Source organism: Oryzias latipes, chromosome 5 (assembly GCF_002234675.1).
Source record: "Oryzias latipes chromosome 5, ASM223467v1".
Classification (NCBI taxonomy): domain Eukaryota; kingdom Metazoa; phylum Chordata; class Actinopteri; order Beloniformes; family Adrianichthyidae; genus Oryzias; species Oryzias latipes.
Window position 1 is genome coordinate 30,102,040 of NC_019863.2, and position 23,659 is coordinate 30,125,698.

Genomic DNA, 23,659 nt, shown 5'->3' on the forward strand with positions numbered 1-23,659 from the left:
TTGTTGATGCCAGGTCATTGTCGGTGGAAAAAAAGCTGAGTTTAATATACTAAACACTGAATTGTTGTCTGATGCTCCTTTCATGAGTGAAACTATGTTCAGACATTCCTCAGTTAAATGAACTGAACACGGTAAATAATGAACTTTAAACTCATTCCAAGAAATGCAAATTTAAATTTCTGAACACATTCAAATGTTATTCTCGTTTGGAAAAATACTCTTGATGTCATTGGTGGTTCACAGTAATCAGAATTAGCTTTAGTATGAATGCACATATAAGGACTGTGGTTTCAGTTATGTAAAAGGACAAGGCAAACAAGGGCAAAGCATAAAATGGTGTAAAAAATGCAAAACAGGAAGAAAAAAAGATAAATACAACATTTGATCCAGTTTAAAAAGTCTCATGTTTGTGTTTTTACACTCGGTGATTGGTCAACAGTTCATCAGAAGTTGTCTTTGTGGTGGGTGGGTTTGACTTACAGAGCTCTGTGGGGTGAAGTAAAGAGATTGTGTCCAGGGGGGTGTGAGGGGTCAGTTGAGATTTTACCAGCCTGCTTCCTGACCCTGGACCAGTACAGGTCTTGGATGGAGGGAAGGTCAGAACCAATAATCCTCTCTTTGGACCTGATGGTTCTCTGCAGTCTATCATTGCCGTGTCTGCATGGATGCAGTCAGGACAGACTGGATGATTGCATCGTAGAAGATGGTCAGCAGCTCCTGAGGCAGGCTGAACTTCTGAAGTTGTCGCAGGAACCTCTGCTGGGCCTTCTTCCAGGTCGAGTCAAATAGATAGGCGTCCTGTAAATCTATGTGGGGCCAACAGGAGACTCCTAACTCCAAACAGACTTGGGATGCAAAAGATAAATATGTACATCGAAAAATCAGCCGTGTTCTGGGAAAATCGGTTAAGGGTGTGAAAACAGATACGTATCGAACAATTGACAGCAATTATCCATTGAAAACCACAACTGTCAACAAGATTATGTTTGTAAAAAGGTATAAAACTGTTTGGAAAGTAAAAAAAAAAAAAATTCTGTCTTACTTTGTCAGTTTTTCTTCCTGTTGTGTCTCTGCTGTTTTTGCCTCTTTATGACCTTGTGATGCAAACAAAAAGACGTCCAATCACAAACTTGCTTTTACCAAGACGGGTCAATTGTAATCAGCTGAAGGCTGTGCACTAAACATATGATGACATTGCCCTTCAAACAATACCTGAATACGTGTACTTTTTAACCAAAAAGAACAAAACAGACTTAAAAAGTAAGAAAAAACTGTGATTCTTTTGTCAAATACAGTTTTATTTAAAGTTTCAAATGCCAAATGAATAGTAAATATCAATTTGTATCCATTTAGGAGGGGGGAAACGCACAATGGACCTCAATAGCAGCCATGTGATGTGTAGTTGTTGATTCCGAGCTGTACCTGAAGGCATCACGTCATTAACCCCGCCTTGAGATTAGAGACTTCCCCAAACCCGGCTTTGCTGCTCAGTCCTCGGGGGAGGCTTGTGCGAGGGGCAATCCTCGGTTCTAATCAAATAGTGTTGACAAAAACGGCTGTGTTTTTGTTGTTTTTTTTGTTTTGTTTTTTATGAGCCTCAGCTAGAGGTAAGTAAGATAGTAGTGTTTTTTTGTGCAGTAACTAAACTATCCGTTATCTCTGATTATTCGGACACACCACTTTTGCCCTATGCAATATGAAATTGTATTTTCTCCGTGTAGCTTCTCGCCTCATATAAATGTTTTTCTTTTATTGTTTCTAACTTTCATATTTTACCGCTGCGAATGTTGGAGCCAGTGAGATGTTCACGTGCAGCCCGTCATCTGAGTTTTTGCACGAATTAACTGTTAAAGGGTTCCAGCGCCGCAGCTTGATTTTGATTTCTGGGATGGAAATGTGGCTTTCAGTTGGTATTATGCTATGGATGTCTCATTGAATTCTTTTTTATCTTCCAACTTGGATTATTCTGATGCCAATTCGGAATCCGCTTCAAACAATGCCACAATATACGGAGCCTTTATTGAACGCATCACACTTGACAGGAAAAATGATCATAGTGACACTTATGGCAGCATCTAAAGATGAATTCTTGAAACAGACTCTAAAAAATTATTTGAATTAAAATCTATAGATTTATATTTTTAAGAAGTTCCTTTATCTTTTTCAGCATTTCTGTTAGGTCCTTTGATCTTTAGTTCACGTCATAAATTCGTTGACAGCTCGTTTTATGATATATAAAGATATATATAAAAATATCTAAATCCATGTTTAATGCAAAGTAAATTGAAGGGATTCTGTGGCTGTGACTGCAGGACGGTGAATGTAAGCATCATGCGGTCATTTGAGTGTTTTCAGTCACTGAAGCTTTTTTTTGTTTTTTTATATAATTGCCTGCTTGGCTTGGAATTTGTGCATGCTCCAGCAATCACAGTGGACAACAGAACCACTGTCCAGACGGCATGAAGGACGGCAGACCCACTCCAGATTCCACTCAGAACATCTATGCACAACCGTTTGTTTGTGCTTCTTCTTGAATTCCAGCCTGAATAGCAATAGTTATAATGTTTTTGTGCAGATTCGGCTCATTTTTAAAGCAAACAAACTCCGGTGGGAGTGTAGGCAAAGCTGGTGTGATCCGTTACACACATTTGTGTCTGTGTTGATGCTTGTTCAGCTGTGTTTGTGTAGCAGAGTTGTGCAAAGGATACAAATCCAGGGAACAATCCTCTGATGAAAGATGCCACGCACCCCGTTTGTCTCTGGTGTGATTTTAAAGGTTCCACCTTTGGTTTGTGTGTTTCAAAAAGAAAAAAAAACACCTAAAAGAGCAATAAATGTGGTTAAAAAATGCCTGCATTTATGCTTAAATTGTTAAAAATACTCTACAAATATCTAAAAAGATATGAAGTCTATGTTTGTTTCCAGTGTGAAGTGGATCATGTGTTCAGGGGGACGACAAATGCTTCTTTTGGTTGACAGAATTTTGTTTTTCTGAGCCAAAACTTTACCGGTAATCAAAGTATTAAAGCGCCTGCATCATGCAAAATCACCTTTTTGAGCTTTTACATCTATTTTAATGTTCATTCCTCACTAAAAACAATCTCAAAGCGGCATTTTTGATCGGTTCACGCATTTCTGCGTATTCCTCTAAAAACCTGCTCTCTGAGCACCAGCCCCTCCCAATCCACAAAAACGGGTGCTTGTGATGTCACAAAGTGAGGAACCGCCCCTTCCAGGAAGAGTCTGCGCCGCCAGAACCGCCCCCAGGCTAACACACACACGCCCACTTCCTCTGTGGAGCTAGCGGCAGATCGTTTTTGTAAATTTCCACCGTCTGCACATCCGCCTTTGCAAAAGTTGGGATGTTGTTTGTTTTCGTGAGCGAAACGGAGACACGCTGCAGAGGACAGCTCTGTTGATGTCACAAAATGGGCGGAGCCTGCTAGAAGCAACAGGCGGAGCCACAGATCGAGTCGTCCTACTTCCGTGTAGGAAAATAGTTCATGAAAATGATTCATATTTCACAAAAAATAGTTCTTTAGTGTGCCAACGGTAATATATTATCATATAGTTTTCTCTGAAAGGCTTAAGTAAAGCCCTTTAAAATAACAAAAATACTTTTTTTGTGCAGCCTTTGAGCGTATTTCGGTCGAGTCATCAGTGAAGATGTAGAGGCGGACTCTCTAGAGAAGAGATATTTGTTCCTCTTTTGATGTTCGCTGTTCTATTGATGTCATTTTGGACGTTCTTGAGTCGTTCTCTGTGGATTTTGTGTCATCAGAACCCAAACAGAACCTTCTCCGTGGTGTCTCTTTTTCATCCTGATTTTTCTTTTCTTTTCTTTTTTTTTTAGTCTCCACCTGCATAACGACCTGTAAAAAGACTGCTCCTCCACCCGTGCCGCCGCGTACGACCTCCAAGCCCTTCATCTCGGTGACCGTGCAGAGCAGCACCGAGTCGGCGCAGGACAACTACTTGGACCAGCAGGACCGCAGGTCCGAAGTCAACAGCCAGTCTAGCCACGCCCACAGCAACTCCTCCGACAGCCTCGATAGCACCCGTGCCAACAGTCTGGCCCGGGGTATTCCTCGACTTCCGCACATCATCGCTACCCCAGTCGCAACCACCAGAGAGCCGGCTGCCTCCAGAACCGCCAACGCTTCCACGGAGACGAGTGACTCGGGAGTCCAGAGCGAGTTCCTGAAGTCCGGCTCCAACAGAGGGAGTCTAGCCGCAGAGGAGGCCTTCGTACCCCCGGTTCCCAGACGCAAACTCTCCTCCATCGGCATCCAGGTAGACCGACAGCTGCTTTACCTTTGCCGCTGAGGTCAGGTTTGTGATGTCGGGAACATGCGAGTAACGCTGCTGCTCTGCAACACAAAAGTCTACAAAGGTAGAACGTTACTACGGATGTTTTAGGGACACAAAAAGAGTCATTAAAACAACAAAATGTGTAATCCCGTCATCATTTACATCTGTCTTATAATAAATGACATTGATAATTAGTTGTTTCCTGTTCTGACTGCTTTGACTCTTGTTTTGAGTTATAAAAGAGTATGCTTGTCTTCAATGTTCATGTTTTTTTTCCACAAAAGATTTGTGGGGGAAAAAAGTTTCATAGAAATACATTTGTCCCCTTTAGATATTTGATTCTGATTATAACTATAAAAAATACCCTTTTATTTTCTAAAAAAGTTGTTTTTCCAGTGCATTTGCTTTTAACTGCTCTGCAAATGTATCCATCAGGGATCAACCGTAGACTGTATACTAGAACTGGACTTAGTGGCCCCTCCCCCCTACGCGTTCCAAACAGGAACTGGTTCCAAGAAGCCGAAATCCTGTAAACCTTTAAGCAGCTATTACTCATTCTATCGGTCAGGATAACCATTCTTGCTCTAAAACCTTTTTTTTATGAAAATTTTTAATATTCGTAATTTTTAACACAATATTTTCAATTTTTTTTTTATCAAATATACTGACCAATCAGATGCCTCAAATATAGTAGGTGGAGCCTGCTGGCCCCCACAACTTACGTTTAAAACATTTGACAGATTTCATGTAGTCCACTCTTTAAGTTTTACGGTGGTCTTCCAACAAACTCACTCCTGATTGGCCAACGTGGTTGCCATAGAAACTTTGACTCAGACCAATTACTGCTTACTGATGACGCCTGGCTCCAACACGGTGACATCCACGTTGCGAAAAACTGGCAACTGAATGTTCTTAATGTGGTTGGAGCCGGATGTCGTCACATTCTCTCGGTCCATTTCTCAGAAACAATCGTGGTCACTTTTCGCTGTCTCGCTGTTTCGTTGATTTATGTACAGCACTTTTGCATGCCTTTCTTTTCTCTTTCTGTGTCTTGGTTCTGCGTTCTGATTGGCTGTTGACCCTGTCAGTCTCTCTCCTCAGTGTCGGTGTTCAGCTTCCCAGAGTTCCATAAATCTTTGATCGCGAGCAGATTTTTGTTTTCATTCTAAAATTCTGGACTTCCTTTTCCACGAAGGTTTAGATTTTGAGGGTTTAAACAAGAAAGGAAGGTGAAAAAATGTTCCCGTCTGTCTGAAATAGACGTATAAAGTGTGCAGTGGGGGGTTTACAGCCTTAAACATGGAACAGTACTCTGCAGATTTCACCCGTCGCGGGTTATTTATGGAGTTTATCCTCTGCAATAAACGAGGAAATATTCATCTTTAGCCAATAAGCTTAAGACAAAAATGAAGTCAAGTTTTCATTTTCTTTTGCTTCTGATCCAAAATGTTTTAAAGATATAGATATAGCCTATAGATGAGGTTAAGGGTCACACACACAAGACTTATTGGAACACAAATTTCCTCATTTTTGTGTTTTGTTTGGTGAATATTTACAATCATGCCTGTTTTTTTTTAAAATAACTCTTTATTCTTTGCAAGGTTGACTGCATTCAGGAAGTTCCCCGAGAGGAAACTCCGCCCCCGGCCAAGTTTCAGTCCATTGGAGTACAGGTGGAGGACGGGTGGCAGTAAGTCCTCTTCCTGTCCTTGTAACAACGTGAGGAATTTATATTATAGAAATATTTGCTCTTCTGACTGTCTCTCCCTCCTCTGTGGACGTGAACTCATCCTGTGTGCCGTTTCTGTGATGTGGATGGAAGCTTTTGTGCTTCAAAGATTCTCTCCAGACTCCCGAAAAAGGAATCTGCCACCTTTCTCTAATGACCAATAAACACATGAGAATAAAGTCGTATCTTTCTGAGAAAAAAAAATAGCAAAATTGTAAATTTATAGTAGTAATAACTAATAATAAAAATAACAGCACATACACAGCCCTCATGTCGTCAGGCCGGCGGTTCCACAGGCGAGGCCCACAGCGCTGAAATGAGGCCTCGCCGTGGGTTTTAGCTCTGACCTTTGGCACCACCAGCAGACCCGACGGCTCTGGGGGGGTCATAAACTAAAAGGAAATCTGATAAAAATGAGAAGCCAGTTCCATTTAAACTTTATTAAATTAATAAAAGAACCTTAAAATACATCCTAAATAAAGTTGTACATTTACTGAAACAGTATATTATAATTTTATGACTTTATTCTCATAAGAATTTGACATTTTTTCCTCAATATTTTATTCACCAAGAAATTTTGACTTTTTTAATATAATTAAATGACTTTATTTTATAAAAGGTTTTCGTTTTGGCTTTTTTCCTGTAATTTTATGAATTTTACTCACGTGTTGACTTTTTTACCATAATTGTATGAATTTAATCTTCTAACATTTTCAATTTGTTTCTCATAGTTTTAATATTTTAGTCTAAAAATTTTGACTCATTCCGTTTAAAAATAAAAAATCTTGTACGACTATATTCTCACATTTAAATAAACTTTTCTTCGTTTATGGTGGCCACATCCCGGGGAGATGGGCGGGTTTTCTTTACCCAGTTATGACGCGGCGGCTGCTCCTTCCTGAACCGAAGTTTGTCTCTTTGTCCTCACTGGTGTGTGTTTGGCTCTCCTCCCATTCTCTTGGTCTTTTTCCGCTGTTGTTTATGTCCTTGTCTGTGGTCAAATGAAGTGCTACAGGAATTGTAGATGATTGGAAGACGCCACGTCCACCTCAGATGGCGTTGACACAAAAACTGGAGCTTGTTTATGTCGGCGTTGTCCTGCAGGAGGGACTCTGCGTTGAAGCTGAGCAGAGACTCTGTGCGTCTGCAGGTTCAGTGTCTCCTAAAAAGGCCTTTTTGTTTCACCTGGTCTCGTTTCAGGCTCAGCCGCTCCAGCAGTATGGCCTCCAAACAGGAAACGGACTCCGACACGCAGGATTTCTTCATCAACTCCCTCATCAATCACGCCAAATCCTCTGACAAGAAGGTCATGGTCAGCAGTGCCAGCCAATCCATGAGCTCCCCTCCCAGAAAAGACTCTCTGGACAACGGAGAGCCCTCGGGAGACGCGTCCCCCCCACCGCCCCCCAGGCAGATCCTCAACCGCTCCACCACGCGGAGCAGCTCCTCCTCCTTTTCGGAGAGCCTGGATCCAGCGCTGGACCCCTCGTCTCTGCCTCCGCCGGACCCCTGGCTGGACAGCGGGACGGACGGTCACAGCGGCCTCCCGCAGGGCGGAGGGGGCGGGACGCTGTGCAGAAGGGACGGTCACTGGTTCCTGAAGCTGCTGCAGGCGGAAACGGGACGCATGGAAGGGTGGTGCCAGCAGATGGAGCAGGAAACCAAAGACAACCAGCTGTCAGAGGAGGGTGAGAGCCGCCGGCCTGGTCTGGAAAGTGATGTTTGACGTGGATGTTGGACGCACAGCGGCCCCCTCATTTATCGCAGCGTTTACTCTTTACAGAAAACCTGCAATAGACAAAATGACATGTTCACAAATGTTTTTGTCACGTTTGCAACTGGAGGACAAAATGTTCCTTCTTATCCAGGCGGTAACAGGAAATGCATCTGCTTCAGTCTGGAATATTTAAAAAACTTTTACTGAGAGTAAATGAACCTGTTTGAGTCTCTAACTGTCACATATTTTTGCAAAATGTTTTAAAGCTTCGATTTTTTTTCTTTTTGATAAAAGAGGAAAGATGAATTGTTGGGTTCCTGTTAACCTGCAGCAGTTGTGCTCCTTGCTGATCACGTGTTGACTTGAAGATTCTTGGTTTTCCGCCCCGGGTTTGTGCTGCGCACAAGCAGACCCGTAATCTCCAGAATTACACAAATCAGTCTGGACCTGATTAAACCTCCAGATTAGTGGCTCAACATCAGGCTGAGACTTGCAGCGGTTAGCTCACATGCACATTAATGCAGGTCCTGCTCAGTTTCTGTCTGCAGAGTTTGACCCGTGTGAGAGAAATTCGGCTTGAATTCCCCACGTGCATCCGATTCCTCTAAGTTTAGTCATCGGATAAGAATTTTATCGTTTCGGCAGATGTTGGAAAGTGACAAACGCGCAGCTGCAGGATCCATAGGAGCTTAGATTTCCATAAAGAGGATCACATTGTTCAGCGCGCCGTAATCGCCTTCATGCCATCCTTTGGAGCGTATTGAGCAATAAAACTGTGAGGTCAGGAGCGGTTTGTCTGGTGATCTAATCCAAAGTCTCCATCCTAAAACACGACACAATCAGGTGAGGCCGAACTGAATCTGTCCTCTTTTTTTTTTCTCTCTCTCTCTCTCTCTCTGCAGTGCTGGGCAAAGTTCGCAGCGCAGTCGGAAGTGCTCAGCTCCTGATGTCTCAGAAATTCCAGCAGTTCCGGGGATTGTGTGAACAGAACCTGGTGCGTATGCCGCCACTCTGCCCGCGCTGTCCCTCGCTTTCCCCACACATGATGACAGCAGACTAATCTGAGGAGATTGGCAGCACTTTTGAGCATCCACATAAAAAAAAATGCCCACAAAGTACAAGAAGCTTATAATAAGCCTTTAAGCCCTTCCTCTCAGGTGACATGTTTTAGGGAAAATGTGATTATCCAGTTTGTAGGCAATTGCTGGCACATGTTTAACTGATAAATGTTGCTGGTGTGTGATTGGAACAAAGATGGGAGCTTAAATTCAGTGATCACTCTAGTCAGCTTTCAGGACGCCAAACTCAGGCTGGCGTCCAGTTTTAGAGGCCAGGCTGCGGTGGCGCACACAGCTGCTCATATAAAAATATATATATATATATATATATATATACATACACGTGTGCAGAAGAGCTTTAAAACTCAGCAGTACAGTCAGTAAAAACGTGTTTCTTTTGGGTCTAAAATCATGCTGTGATACAGCGCCCTCCAGTGTCAAGTGGGAAAATAGCACTGTCTTATCACAGCACTTCTAAACCAATAAAATAACACGTTTATAGAGGACCAATGGTGACAAAATAAATGAATACAACATTAATTAATTAAATAAATGTTTCATTAAATGTATCATTAATGAATTAAACTACAATTTCATTAATTTTTTTTAAAACATGTATTTTATGCTGCTGTAGTGTTTCAGCAAATAATTTAAGCTGTCCGACTCACCTGTCAAAGTCAGTGGGCGGAGCTAACTCAAACCCATTCTTTTCTATTGCTCTAGCCCAGCAGTCTGCAACCTGAATTCCACTACGTACATTTTGCACAAATAGCACAGATAACAGTTGGTCATTCGTGAATAAACGTGGAAAAAGTGAGAAAAGTTGTGGTCTTTACTTGAAATTTTCATAAACGTCTCATGAATGAACCACGTTAAAGCCACGGAAGAAGTACGAATACACCACGCAAAAGAACAGGTCAATGCCAATGTTCATTAGTGATTTGTGCGTCAATTACCTAATTTGAACGTGATATGTGCGCCACATACGCGATATAAAAGTTATACAGTACAGAGCAAAAGTTTGGACACAGCTTCTCATTCAAAGAGTTTTCTTTATTTTCATGACTATGAAAATTGTAGATTCACACTGAAAGAGTTTTCTTTTTTCATGACTATGAAAATTGTAGATTCACACTGAAAAAACTATGAAAACTATGAATGAACACATATGGAATTATATACATAATAAAAAAAAGTGTGAAACAACGGAAAATATGTCATATTGTAGGTTCTTCATAGTAGCCACCTTTTGATTTGATCACTGATTTGCACACTCTTGGCATTCTCTTGATGAGCTTCTAGAGGTAGTCGCCTGAATTGTTTTTCACTTCACAGGTGTGCCCTGTCAGGTTTAATAAGTGTGATTTCTGGCCTTAGAAATGGGGTTGGGATCATCAGTTGTGTTGTGCAGAAGTCAGGTGGATACACAGCTGATAGTCCTACTGAATAGACTGTTAGAATTTGTATTATGGCAATAAAAAAGCAGCTAAGTACAGAAAAACGAGTGGACATCATTACTTTAAGAAATGAAGGTCAGTCAGTCCCAAAAATTGGGAAAACTCTGAAAGTGTCCCCAATGCAGTCACAAAAACCATCAAGCGCTACAAAGAAACTGGCTCACATGTGGACCACCCCAGGAAAGGAAGACCAAGAGTCACCTCTGCTGTGGAGGATAAATTCATCCGAGTCAGCAGCCTCAGAAATGGCAGGTTAACAGCAGCTCAGATTAGAGAGCAGGTCAATGGCACACAGAGTTCCATCAGCAGACACATCTCTACAACAACGGTTCAAAGGAGACTGTGTGAATCAGGCCTTCATGCTAGAATATCTGCTAGGAAACCACTGCTAAAGAAAGGCAACAAGCAGAAGAGACTTGTTTGGGCTAAAGAACACAAGGAATGGACATCAGACCGGTGGACATCTCTGCTTTGGTCTCAAATTGGAGAATTTTGGTTCCAACCACCGTGTCTTTGTGCGGCGCAGAAAAGGTGAACAGATGGACTCTACATGCCTGGTTCCCATCGTGAAGCATGGAGGAGGAGGTGTGATGGTGTGGGGGTGCTTTGCTGGTGACACTGTTGGGGATTTATACCAAAATTGAAGGCATACTGAACCAGCATGGCTACCACAGCATCTTGCAGCGGCATGCTATTCCATCCAGTTTGCGTTTAGTTGGAGCATCATCTATTTTTCAACAGGACAATGACCCCAAACACACCTCCAGGCTGGTCAAGCGCTATTTGACCAAGAAGGAGAGTGATGGGGTACTGCGCCAGATGACCTGGCCTCCACAGTCATCGGACCTGAACCCATTCAAGATAGTTTGGGGTGAGCTGGACCGCAGAGTGAAGGCATAAGGGCCAACAAGTGCTAAGCATTCTGGGAACTCCTTAAAGACTGTTGGAAGACCATTTCAGGTGACTACCTGTTGAAGCTCATCAAAAGAATGACAAGAGTGTGCAAAGCAGTAATCAAAGCAAAAGGTGGCTACTATGAAGAGCCTACAGTATGACATATTTTCAGTTGTTTCACACTTTTTTGTTATGTATATAATTCCACATGTGATAGTTCATAGTTTTAATGCCTTCAGTGTAAATCTACAATTTTCCTAGTCATAAAAAAATAAAGAAAACTCTTTGAATGAGAAGGTGTGTCCAAACTTTTGGTCTGTACTGTGCATCAGTGGTGCATTAGTGAAAATTTGCGTATGCATCTCGCAAAAATCACGCACAATGGAGTCAGATTTACGCAATAATTGCGTATAAACTACATAACATATGTTCAAACTGTGTAATTCTCAGCAGACTAAAAGTTTTGAACGGCTCAGAGCCAAATTCATGTAAAGACTTTTCAGCCGAAACCCTCGACGGACATCTGCGCACATCCAAGAATGCCGAACACAAGAAACACTCAGGAAGTACGAATGTCACGCATGAATCACGAAAGACCGGAATTGCACACGCGGAAAATGTGCAAAATGTACGTAGTAGCTGCGTAACGCGGCCTTGTGTGGCTCTCTGGGTAAAGAAAAAAAACATACAGGTTTTCATTTGAAGTAACCATAAAGTGAACAGTACAAGTATTGAAGTAAAGTAACTCACACTGTATTCTTTAACTTGTTTACAAACGGTTAAAAGACAGTATGTATCATAATTGGAACTGAAGCATTATGCCAGATTTTTGTGGCCTACCACAGAAAACCAGTTGGAGGTCATAAGCACAAACACAGTGAAGGTGCACCAGGTTGTAAAGCAGATTTTCTATATTTCAAACAAATGTAAGGATTTCAAGTGCACCTTATGGTTTGAAAATACATTAGGAGTTACTTAATTACCTTTGATTTAATTTTGGACTGTTAGATTAACACATAAAATATTTTGATAGGAAATCATGTGAACCGAAACTCCAAAGTTATAACTATTTCATATTTTGAAACGATGGTTATTTTCTCTTTGTTTATTATTGTATTTCTTAAAAAAAAGATTTTATTTATATTTATCATAATAGTAACAATAACATCAATACAAATGGGTGTATAATTTTTCCACATGAAGTGAGACGACTCTGACTCGGTTGTGGTCCTGAGAAATCAGCCTGTTGAAGTGTTGAAGGCTGCAGACTCGCGTTCTGGCCTGAAGTCTTTCGTGATCTGAGGGCTACAGGGACGGCGGACCTTCATGAACTTCACAGCGACAATGGTCGGAGACATTTCTGACCTTGCAGACCCACAGCACATAGTGTGTAAGTTAGAGGGATTGGTTGAAGTTACCACATATTAACTCAACTGTGACGGCAGCTTTAGAAGAAATGCTCCGACGGTTCAAACGGCTCAAGACTCGCCAAGATGAGGGCATTTCTCTGGGATTGAGTGGACTTCTCTTGATAGACAGGGTAACCAATTGTCTTTGATGGGGGAGTTTGACAGATAAAACTAATTCATAAAATGTTTTTTGTTTTTTTTACGAGAACTGAACTGAGCGACTCCTCCCCCCCTGGCATTCCAAACAGGAAGTACCTGCTGGTTCCAAGAAGCCGAAATCCCATGAACTTTGATAGAGAAATAAACAGCTGTTACTCATTCTATTGGTCAGAATGACCATTCTTGCTCTGATGCCTGTTTTTAACATCTTCTTGATAATCCTTAATTTGTAAATATTTTTTTTCCGTAGCTCAAGTTATTCGAGTTATAAACTGACCAATCAGATGCCTCCGTAAAAGTAGGTGGTCTCACATCTAACGTTCAAAACGTCTTATTGACAGATTTTGTGTAGCCCTGCTTTGAAGTGCCAGGGGTGTGGTCTTCCAACAAGCTCACTCTTGATTGGATAGAGTGGTCAATTCAATTCAATTCAATTTTATTTGTATAGCCCAAAATCACAACAACAGTCGTCTCGATGGGCTTCGAAGTAAAACATGAACTCAAAAGGATCACGAATACAAAGAGTTCAATAGAAAATTAAAGCTACAAGTAGCATTTAGCGGGCCCGAGCACGTGCGACCGCCTGGCACGAGCGACCGCCCCGTGAGCAACGCCCTGCTCGAGCCATTGTCGTCGTTCTTTCTTGTCCATTCTGGAGCTCCAAGCTAATGTCAATATGAAAGCAGCCTGTGGGGGGGGGGGGGGGACTGTAATCTGTTGCCTTAAGGGACAAAGACTTTTGCATATAGCATGAACGAGTGAGTGAATGAGCAACGCCCTGCTCGAGCCGTTTTGTGTCGTTCTTCCTTCTGCATTCTGGAGCTGCAAGCTACATTTAACATGACAGCAGCATGTCGGCGGGGGGTGGGGGGGGCTGTTATCTGTTTCCTTTAAGGACTGAAATTTTTGCATATATTGTGAAAATAAAATTCAAACGAAGCCTTGATTAGACCTGCTCATTTTCTCATCCAGAAGAAAAACAAAAAACAAACAAACACACAGCTGTGCTGCACTGCTGCTGTCCAGAGAATCTTCAAACTGGATGCAAAACAACATGCGCTTTGCAAGATCCTGGTCCACCTGATCGGCCAAGTTATCAAACATAGCTGACACTTGTCTAGACATTGTAGTGGAAATTAATCACTTCTATTTTTCACATCTTTTGGTACAGTGTTAGTGATTATCATCATTGCTTGATTGACAACTTTTTAACATCATCAAGAAATCAACATCAAGAGAAGAACTATTGACAGAACTGCACTTACAAACAAATATAGGAGGAGTTGAAATGTATAACACGGTGAAGGACTTTTTGTGCAGAAAAAGGTACCATTAGAAAAGCTAGTAGCAGTGACTGCAGACGGGGCTCCTGCTATGATCAATAGACAAACAGGTTTCATCACTCACTGTAAAGCTGACCCAGACTTCCCAAAATGTCTGCATTACTGCTGCTTCATTCACCAGCAGGCCTTATGTGGAGAAGTGATTGGCTCTGGACACATAAAGACTCCTATTGTGAAAATCATAAAAAAAAACCTCAGCTGCAAAGCAAAACAGCACAGGATTTTCAAGGTGCTATTGGAGGAAATGTCTGCTGAATATGGTGAATATGAATATGGTAAATATGAAATTGCATTTTTGACTAATTTTACTGGAAATCTAAACCACTTCAACTGTGATCTGCAAGGCAATGGTAAAACTATATTTTTTATGGAACAGCCTGCAGTGTTTCTTGTGGGGATCTTTTCTGCCAGGGCTTGCCGGCTTGGTCGGTGGTTGTTGCTGCAGTTGTCTTCCTTACTGGGGCAGCTGGAGTCAAACACAGCAGCCTCACAGCTGTGAAGTGGACCCCGTTGATGTTCCAGTCTGGGTGGGTGTTGTGGCGATGTTCCTATGGCCAGGCTGGCTCCTGGTATGAAGAGATTCCCAAATACCGTTTCTTAACCGCAGAGCCAAGCATGTGTTTACATGTTTAGGTCAAAAATGTGATGAATAGCTTCATGTTGTCTAGTGATGTAAGTTTTTAACCTAGTTAAACCTACACATGCCACCCTGTTACTAATCCAGTTGATATGGTTCTCCATCTGTGTCTAAGTGATATAGTCAGAATCAGAATCGTTTATTGTCATTGTACATGGGGATACAATGAAATTGCAGCAGCCTTGGAGTGAAGGAGTTACATAAAATAAAAATAAAAATAGAATAGAAAAAGAAATACTGTATTTACAACTCTTAACAAAAAATAAACAATATGGACAGAAACTGTTAAATATTAAATATTTGTGAATAAAATAGAATGGAATTACATGAGTTGCTGTGAGCACAGCTTAATAAATATCAAGTTATTGCACAGTGACCCGGTTAGACAGTCAGGATATTGCACGCATTGTAGTAAAATTAGAGTGAGGTGTGGTTGGTGGACGTATGTGCATTCCGTATGATAATTGCCTATGGAAAAAAGCTGTTTCTTAGTCTGTTTGTCCTGGTTCTGATGGACCTGTACCTCCTTCCAGAGGGCAGCAGTTCAAACAGAGGGAAAGCAGAATGGGTGGAGTTAGTGGTGATGCTAGTCACTCTGCTGAGGCAGCGAGACTGGTAAATGTCCTTCAGTGAGGGGAGGGGGCAGCCGATGATCCTCTGCGCTGTCTTTACCACTCTCTGGAGACTCTGCCGTTCTGCTTCAGTGCGGTGGGAAAACCACACTGTGATGCCATAGGAAAGAATGCTCTCAATGGTTGAGCGGTAGAACGTTACCAGCAGCTCCTGGCTGACGTCGTTCCTCCTAAGTTTTCTCAGGAAGTGCAGGCGTTGCTGGGCCTTCCTGATGAGAGTCATGGTGTTGTTAGACCATGTGAGGTCAGCAGAGATGGTGGTGCCCAGGAGGGTGAAGCTGTGGACCCTCTCCACACAGTTTCCATCGATGTAGAGTGGGGGTGGATCTGTTCTGTTTTTTCTGAAGTCCAGGATGATCTCCTTGGTCTTGGTGGTGTTCAGGATGAGGTTATTAGCCTGACACCACCTTGAGAGTTTCAGGACTTCGTCTCTGTAGGCCGTCTCGTCGTCCCCAGAGATCAGCCCCACCACAGTAGTGTCGTCTGCAAACTTCACCACGGTGTTGCTGGTGTGGGCTGGTCTGCAGTCTGCTGTGTACAGTGTGTACAGCAGAGGACTCAGCACACATCCCTGTGTGGAGCCTGTGCTCAGCGTCCGGGTGGAAGAGAGGTGGGGGTCAAGTTTGACTGTCTGTGGTCTGTTTGTCAGGAAGTCCTTGATCCACGAGCAAGTGAGTGGGTGGAGTCCTAGTTCAGACAGTTTGTTGACCAGAATGTCAGGAATGATTGTGTTAAAGGCTGAGCTATAGTCCACAAAGAGCATCCTGGCGTAGGTGTCTCTGTGTTCCAGGTGGCTCAGCGCAGTGTGGAGGGTGATGGAAATGGCATCATCCGTTGATCTGTTTGCTTTGTAAGCAAACTGGTGGGGGACGAAGATTGGAGGGAGGGAGTCTTTGATGTGTTCCAGGAGCAGCCGCTCCAGACACTTTGTGATGACAGCAGTGAGTGCAACTGGGCGGAAGTCCGTGAGGAAGGCTGTGGATGAGGACTTTTTGGGTATCGGGATGATAGTGGATGACTTCAGGCAAGCAGGGATGAAAGCCTGAGCTAGCGACAGGTTGAAGATTTTTGTGAAGACCTGGGAGAGTTGATCGGCGCAGGCCCGCAGAACCTTTCCGGGAACTCCATCAGGTCCCGCCGCTTTCCTGGGGTTTACCCTGCTGAACATCCGTGCCATCCGTGCCACGTCCATAAAGGCATTGTTTTTATATTTAGAGCTCTAAGCAACCAAACAGTTGTCTATATAAAAGAGCTTTTACAATTGTGCACTTTTAGCAGGCTGAAAAAATTATCTTTTTAAAATTGCCATTTCAAATTTGGGTTTTAAATTTTGTGTTCCATTTTTCTGTTCTTGTATTGGAAGGATTTGTTATTATTTTGTTTAAAAGTGCTACATATTGTATATACACATAATTTATTTAGAGAAATTTGCTATAGGTTGTGTTTTTTGGTTTTGTAGTTTAATTTCATTGGATTTATATTAAGGAAAAGAAGTTGCAGCATTGATTAAAAAAGGATAAAAGAGACATTTACTGTCTAAGTCTTATGTTACATCTGTAGAACTGTACTGAGAGTTGGGTTTTGTTTTGGAGCACATTCATATGTTTTGTTTGTAAAAAAAAAAGATAAAATATTAAGTTAATTGCATTTTACATGACTAGAAAAGCAATGATTATTCATAAAACTCTATGAAAGACATACAAAACAAATGAAAAAGCAGTCTGCCCTCCCTCTTGTGTCTAAACTATTGTCACCTCACTTCTGGGTTAGTTAGCATATGAACAGGCAGCTGGTGTGTGTGTGTGTGGGGGGGGGGGGGGGGTGAAATTTGACTCCAGCAACAGGGCAGATTGAGGAGCAGGATGCAGCATGAGGAAAAGACTGAAGCATGTAAGAGGAAATGACATCCTACAGTTGACCAGTTCACTTTATATCTGTAAAGAATATTCAAGAAGCATTTAGACATGTTCAGCTATATGCGTGTGAAACTTGGTGTGGATATTTGAAGCATAAGTAATTTTAAAACACACTTGTTTGGAGTCCAGACGGAAAAAGCACAGGTTTTGGGATGAATCAGGATTTTTTAAAAATCATCTGTTTCACCTGGACTTCTGAAAAAAATATGGAAGGCAGCAAACACAGATCCCTACATTTAAAAAAATAAATGGTGTTGATATATGATGATTAAGTTATGAAAAATGATAGGTGTTTGTAGTTTTGCCTAAAAAGACGTTTTCGGACCTTTTTGGATGAAATGTTGTCTAAAAGTTCACCTGTAACTTCAATCATTCTGAATTTTTTTAGGAAGCAGTAGCACATAAATGCCTATTAAAGTGTAGTCTTTGGTGCTGATAACCTAAACAGAATTTATGCTAAAAATCTTTGTTCAGTCCAAAATTGCATAGGAAAAAAAGAGGTATGAAGTTTCTCATAGACCCTATTGTGTTACATATCAAAGCTGGAGGTTATTAAAGGCATCTAATTCTGAAATCTCAGCTTCCTGAGACAAACGGCTGATTTATAATAAATTTCTATTATTTGGGTGCACATAATCGACCACTTCCTGTTACGCAGGCACCGTCAGGTGTACACCCATGAAACTTCAGATTATGAGAGAGGACCCTTCTGCGTATCTCCAGTTTTAATTTCATGCACATCGGACAAAGCAAAGAGAAAATACAGGGCAGAATGTGCCCAATGCAATAACTAGGTGGCGCTATAGAGCTCGTCCAAGATTGTCATATCCATGGGTTCAGAATAGAAGCTTCATCATATCCATTGAATTTCAGTGAGATTGGACAAGGAATGTGCACGTGAGAGCAACTTTTGTGTGCATGGCGAGATGCCCAACTTTGCCGCTCTGTCACGACCACACCCCCGCATTGAAAGTTATGGTTTTTTGTCAGAGTAAACTTCAATGGCTTTTCAACAGGTGGATGTCATTTTCAGGTGTGTCGGCTCATCCTACTCAGAGCAGTGATGCTCCAAGTAAAACATGTCATTTCATCTTGCCAGCAGGTGGCGCTACACTTTTTCCGGATTCTTTCACTGCAGATGTGTTCAGAGTCAGACTAAAATCATGCATATCAATTTTGGATCAGATTGGAATATGCATGGCTGAGTTATGGCCATTTTTCTTTTCATGGCGTGTTTTCGAAATGACCTCCAAGTTCGACGCGCCGCCACGGTCACAAACATCCGTAATACTTTTAAAGCTTCGCAATTTAACATCGGACATGTGTTTAGTTTACAAAACCAAAGTTTGGAGTCATTACTCTCAAATCTCTAGGAGGAGTTCGTTCTAGAGCGAGGCCTGCAAATGACCAAAATACAGCAAAAATGACATATTGACACCAATATAGCAGACTTCCTGTGCGACTGACAGCTTGGTACCAAGAGACTTTTTTGTAGGTTTCCATCTGATGAACATGTCCTGAAAAAATCAAGCTTGTATGTTAAAGCATATGCGGGGGCTCGGGACAAATGTCACTGTAGGTGGCGCTGTCGAGCCGTTTTTGTGCGCCCATGCCAATCTCCTGTAAAATACGAAATTTTTCGCGACTCCTGATGTGTGTGCCAAATTTGGTGAGTTTTGGGGTATGTTAAAGGCCTCAAAAAGGCGACTCTTCCGTCGGAAGAAAAAGAATAATAATAATAATTAAAGCTACAAGTAGCATTTAGCGGGCCCGAGCACGTGCGACCGCATGGCACGAGCGACCGCCCCGTGAGCAACGCCTTGCTCGAGCCATTCTCGTCGTTTTTTCTTGTCCATTCTGGAGCTCCAAGCTATTGTTAATACGACAGCAGCCTGGGGGGGGGGGGGGGGGGCTGTAATCTGTTGCCTTAAGGGACAAAGACTTTTGCATATAGCATGAAAAAAATTCAAGCAATGATGATAATTGCTATCACTGTCCCTAAGGATGAGAACAATAGAACTCATTCAATTTCCACTACAATGTCTAGATGAGTGTCAGCTATGTCTGATAACTTGGCCAATTAGCTGGACCGGGATCTTGCAAAGTGCAGGTGGTTAACGTCCAGTGTGATGAGTCTGTGGACGGCAACAGTACAGCATAGCTTTTGGTTTCCACAAGAGAAGAACTCCTGACACATCTGCCCTAACAGACAACTACAAGAGGAGTTGAAATGTATAACACGGTGAAGGAGTTTTTGTGCAGAAAAAGGTACAATTAGAAAAGCTGGTAGCAGTGACTGCAGATGGGACTCCTGCTATGATCAATAGACAAACAGGTTTCATCACTCACTGTTAAGCTGACCCAGACTTTCCAAAATGTCTGCATTACTGCTGCGTCATTCACCAGCAGGCCTTATGTGCAGAAGTGATTGGCTCTGGACATATAATGACTCTTATTCTGAAAATCGTAAACAACCTCAGCTGCAAAGCAAAATAGCACAGGATTTTTAAGGTGCTATTGGAGGAGATGTCTGTTGAATATGGTGAATATTAACATTGTGAATCTGAACTTGCATTCTTGACTGACATTACTGGAAAACTAAACCACTTGATCTGCGAGCTGCAAGACAATGGCAAAACTATTTTTTTTTGACCAGCCTGCCTGAGCCAGTGTTTTTCTTGTGGGGATCTTTTCTGCCAGGGCTTGTCAGCTTGGTCAGTGGATGTTGCTGCAGTTGTCTCCCTTGCTGGGACAGCTGGAGTTAAACACAGCAGCTCACGGCTCTGAAGTGGACCCCGTTGCTGTCCCAGTCTGGATGGGCACTGTGGCGATGTTCCAATGGCCAGGCTGGCTCCTGGTATAAAGAGATTCCCAAATACCATTTCCTAACCGCAGAGCCAAGGATGTGTTTACATGTTTAGGTCAAAAATGTGATGGACAGCTTCATGTTGTCTAAACATGCCACCCTGTTATTAATCCAGTTGATATGGTTCTCCATCTGTGTCTAGGTGATAGAAAAGCATTTTTTTTTTATATTTAGAGCTCTAAGCAAACAAACAGTTGTCTATATAAAAGAGCTTTTACAATTGTGCACTTTTAGCAGGTCTCTGAGTTCATGTGACCAATGTATGGTGGATTTTCACAGACCTTGTTTAAAACTGAAGGTGAGAGAGACTTAGAGAAATGGCTTCATTGTTCTGGAGTTCTTTGTTTCATCCACAGAAGAGTAGAATTGGTGATTGATTTTGAAAAGCTGCTGAAAAAAGTATCTTTTTCAAATTGCAATTTCTAACTTTGGTTTTACATTTTGTGTTCCATTTTTTGTGCTTTAATTGGGAAGCATTTGTTATTTGTTTGGTGTTTTTAAGGTTCTGCAAATATACACATCATTTTTTAGAGACATTTGTTATCAGTTGTGTTTGTTGATTTGTAGTTTACAATGATGAAAGTCTTCCGGGAATTCCCGGAAATCCGGGTTTTTGAGCAAACCGAAAGTACTTTCCGGGAAATAAAGACCTGATCTCTACTGACAAATCGCTTTCCGGATTAAAAAATGGTCTGAAATCAGCTAATTTTAGCTTTATTTTCTATTATTTCTCCGCAGATCGCTTCCTCTATGGTCGTGGCCATCTCTCGTCTTCCCGGCCTAATTGACCAATGACGGGACGTTTTAGTTGCTTTCGGATGCGTCGACGGGTCTGATTGGCTCTGTCTGCACCACGTGGTCAGCGTGACTCGCTTCCCTAGAGACCAAAACTGGCGGAGCCACGCTAAACTTTCACAAACACATCTGAAGAGTTTGCGATCAAATTTGTGTTAAAATAATGGCAGGCATCGTCATTATTGAGCGTGGTCACGACCTCAGTTGTGAGAAGACGATAAAAAACAAATTGAAGTGGTCTTGGCTGGAAAAAAAAGATTTTTAAGGTAGTGTAGGTCAAATACTTTTTTGTGTAAAATAATCTCAAAACCACATTTTGAAATAATTTCAATTTTAGTTTTGAGTTTCAGTTTTTATTTTGAATACATTTCTCTATCTAATTTATTTGTATTTCCTAATGACCATGATTTAGTTCAGTATAGTTGACATTAATTATAAGTATTTGATGGTTTGGACCCGCACTCCCTTAAAAAATAATGTTTACAATGTTTAGCTTAGTTTGTATGTTTGTTTTGATATTTCCCAGATTACTTAGTATTGGTGTTAAAGAATTGATGTATTATGTTATAGAATTATAGTTTAAAGCAGATCCCATATTTTGATGTAATTATAGTTTGAGAAAACAGTGCAAGTGGATGTTGTACATCAGTCATTTCTAAAGCAGAAATAATGTATAAATAACTGAGGTATTTTCATAGAATATCATAGTTACTGGTGTTCTTTTTGCCATTTGGGGCTTTGATGTTACTATATTTTAGCAATTGTATGTTTTGCAGCTTTAAGGAAAAGCGTAGATTGTAGGATTGTGTTACTTTGAGCAATTTTCCAAATTCTTTTTTAGGACCAGCAAGTCCTTAATGGAGAGTCAAACTAGGGGTTTGACTCTCCATATATCCATGGTTTGAATGACAAATCATGATGCTCTAATTAGTCTTAGTTTCTTGATAAAGAAGTGAATAACTAGCTGCCAGAATGCACCAGAATGCATCTAAGACCACGTATTTTTCCAAAATTTCGCTCTGTGCCCGCCATATCGCTCAAAGAAAAGTTCAGGGATTTTTTCCTTACCTGACTTTCATCACTGAGTTTAATTTCATTGGATGTATAGATGTCGTGTGGGGGGGAGGCTCGAGAGCAGGTAGGACCCAGGCGCAGAGACGGGAGGCAAACGGGTTCAGGGCAAGTGGGTTTATTTAACTAACAAAAAGCGCTGCAGAGCAGGATGACAAAACTAAAAACAAAAACTTACTGTGGCATGGCAAGGGACATGGACGCCAGACAAGAAGACGTGATCAACATGAGCAGAAGTTAATGGACCAGCACAGGAGGAAGGCAGAGACAAGACTTATATACAGACAGGGCAGACAAGACACAGGTGAACACGATTAGGGCAGATGGGGACCAAAGGAAGTAAAACTCAAGAAACATGACAAGACAGGAAACCTTTCAAAATAAAACAGGAAACAGAACCAAACAAGACAGAACAAGAACTAAAGCGAAAAAAAAGACAACAAACTGAAACCATGACAATAGAAAGGAAAAGAAATTCAAACATTGATTATAAAAAAGGATATAAGAGATAAAAAAAAAGAAAAAGGAAAAGAAAAAAGATAAAATATTGATTTAATTGCATTTTGAATGAATAAAAAACAATGATTAATAGAATCAGAATCAGAAATCAGAAAAAGTTTTATTGCCAGGTTCAGTAGAGCGCACTTTACAAAACGAGGAATTTGACTTGGTGTATAGTGCAATTAAGAATAAGTTAAAAATTAAGTTAACAACAACAACACACTATATACAGTAGAGTAAGGTGAATTAAAGTGGGAGCACAGATGGGCTGGGATGGTGGGGCCTGTAAGTGGCACAGACAGTCCTTTGGTGGGCGGGGGGGGAGGGGGGGTCACCTGGGGGAGTTGGGGTACTGTTCAGCAGGCTGACTGCAGTGGGGAAGAAGCTGTTCTTGTGGCGCGAGGTCCTGGTCCTGATGGACCGGAGCCTCTTGCCAGAAGGGAGGGGCCGAAAGAGATTATGTCCTGAATGAGAGGGGTTGGCTACAATCCTGGCTGCCCGCCTCCAGGTCCTGGAGATGTGCAGCTCCTGGAGAGACGGGAGGTGGCAGCCGATCACCTTCTCTGCTGAGTGGATGACGCGTTGCAGCTTGGCCTTGTCTCTGGCCGTGGCCGCAGCGAACCAGACTGTGATGGAGGACGTGAGGGTGGATTCGATGATGGCGGTGTAAAAGTCTACCAGCATCTTTTCAGGGAGGTGAAACTTCTTCAGCTGCCTCAGGAAGTACATCCTCTGCTGGACCTTCTTAGTGATGGAGCTGATGTTCTGCTCCCACTTGAGGTCCTGGCTGATGATGGTTCCCAGGAAGCAGAAGGACTCCACAGAGGTCACCGGGGAGTCACAGAGGATGACAGGGGGGAGGGGGGCTGGGGCCTTCCTGAAGTCCACTGTCATCTCCACTGTCTTCAGAGCATTAAGCTCCAGGTTGTTAGCGCTGCACTATGACACCAGCCTGGCTATTTCACTCCTGTAGGCCGACTCATCTCCGTCAGAGATGAGGCCGATGAGTGTGGTGTCGTCAGCAAACTTCAGGAGTTTGACAGACAGGTGACCAGCTGTGCAGCTGTTTGTGTACAGGGAGAGTAACAGGGGTGAAAGGACACAGCCCTGGGGGGATCCGGTGCTTGTGGTCCGAGTATCTGAGACGAGCTTCCCCAGCCTCAC

General features: G+C 42.1%; 1 protein-coding gene and 1 long non-coding RNA gene across 7 annotated transcripts in view; one reads left to right on the forward strand and one right to left on the reverse strand.

Annotated features, from left to right (window-relative positions):
• The window catches only part of LOC101173932 (disks large-associated protein 4), a 152,079-nt gene that overhangs the window by 118,067 nt on the left and 10,353 nt on the right, over window positions 1-23,659 (forward strand). For all 6 annotated transcript variants that reach the window (XM_020703572.2, XM_020703568.2, XM_020703569.2 and 3 more), the window contains 4 exons: window positions 3,854-4,293; window positions 5,913-6,001; window positions 7,241-7,728; window positions 8,660-8,751. In XM_020703572.2, the coding sequence (XP_020559231.2) occupies window positions 3,854-4,293; window positions 5,913-6,001; window positions 7,241-7,728; window positions 8,660-8,751 (1,109 nt within the window). The remainder of the gene's footprint in view (window positions 1-3,853; window positions 4,294-5,912; window positions 6,002-7,240; window positions 7,729-8,659; window positions 8,752-23,659) is intronic.
• Window positions 237-3,228, reverse strand: LOC105354151. Its single transcript, XR_002290307.1, has 2 exons — window positions 2,709-3,228; window positions 237-892 (listed from the first exon to the last, which is right to left on the reverse strand). It is a non-coding gene; the product is annotated as an uncharacterized LOC105354151 (long non-coding RNA).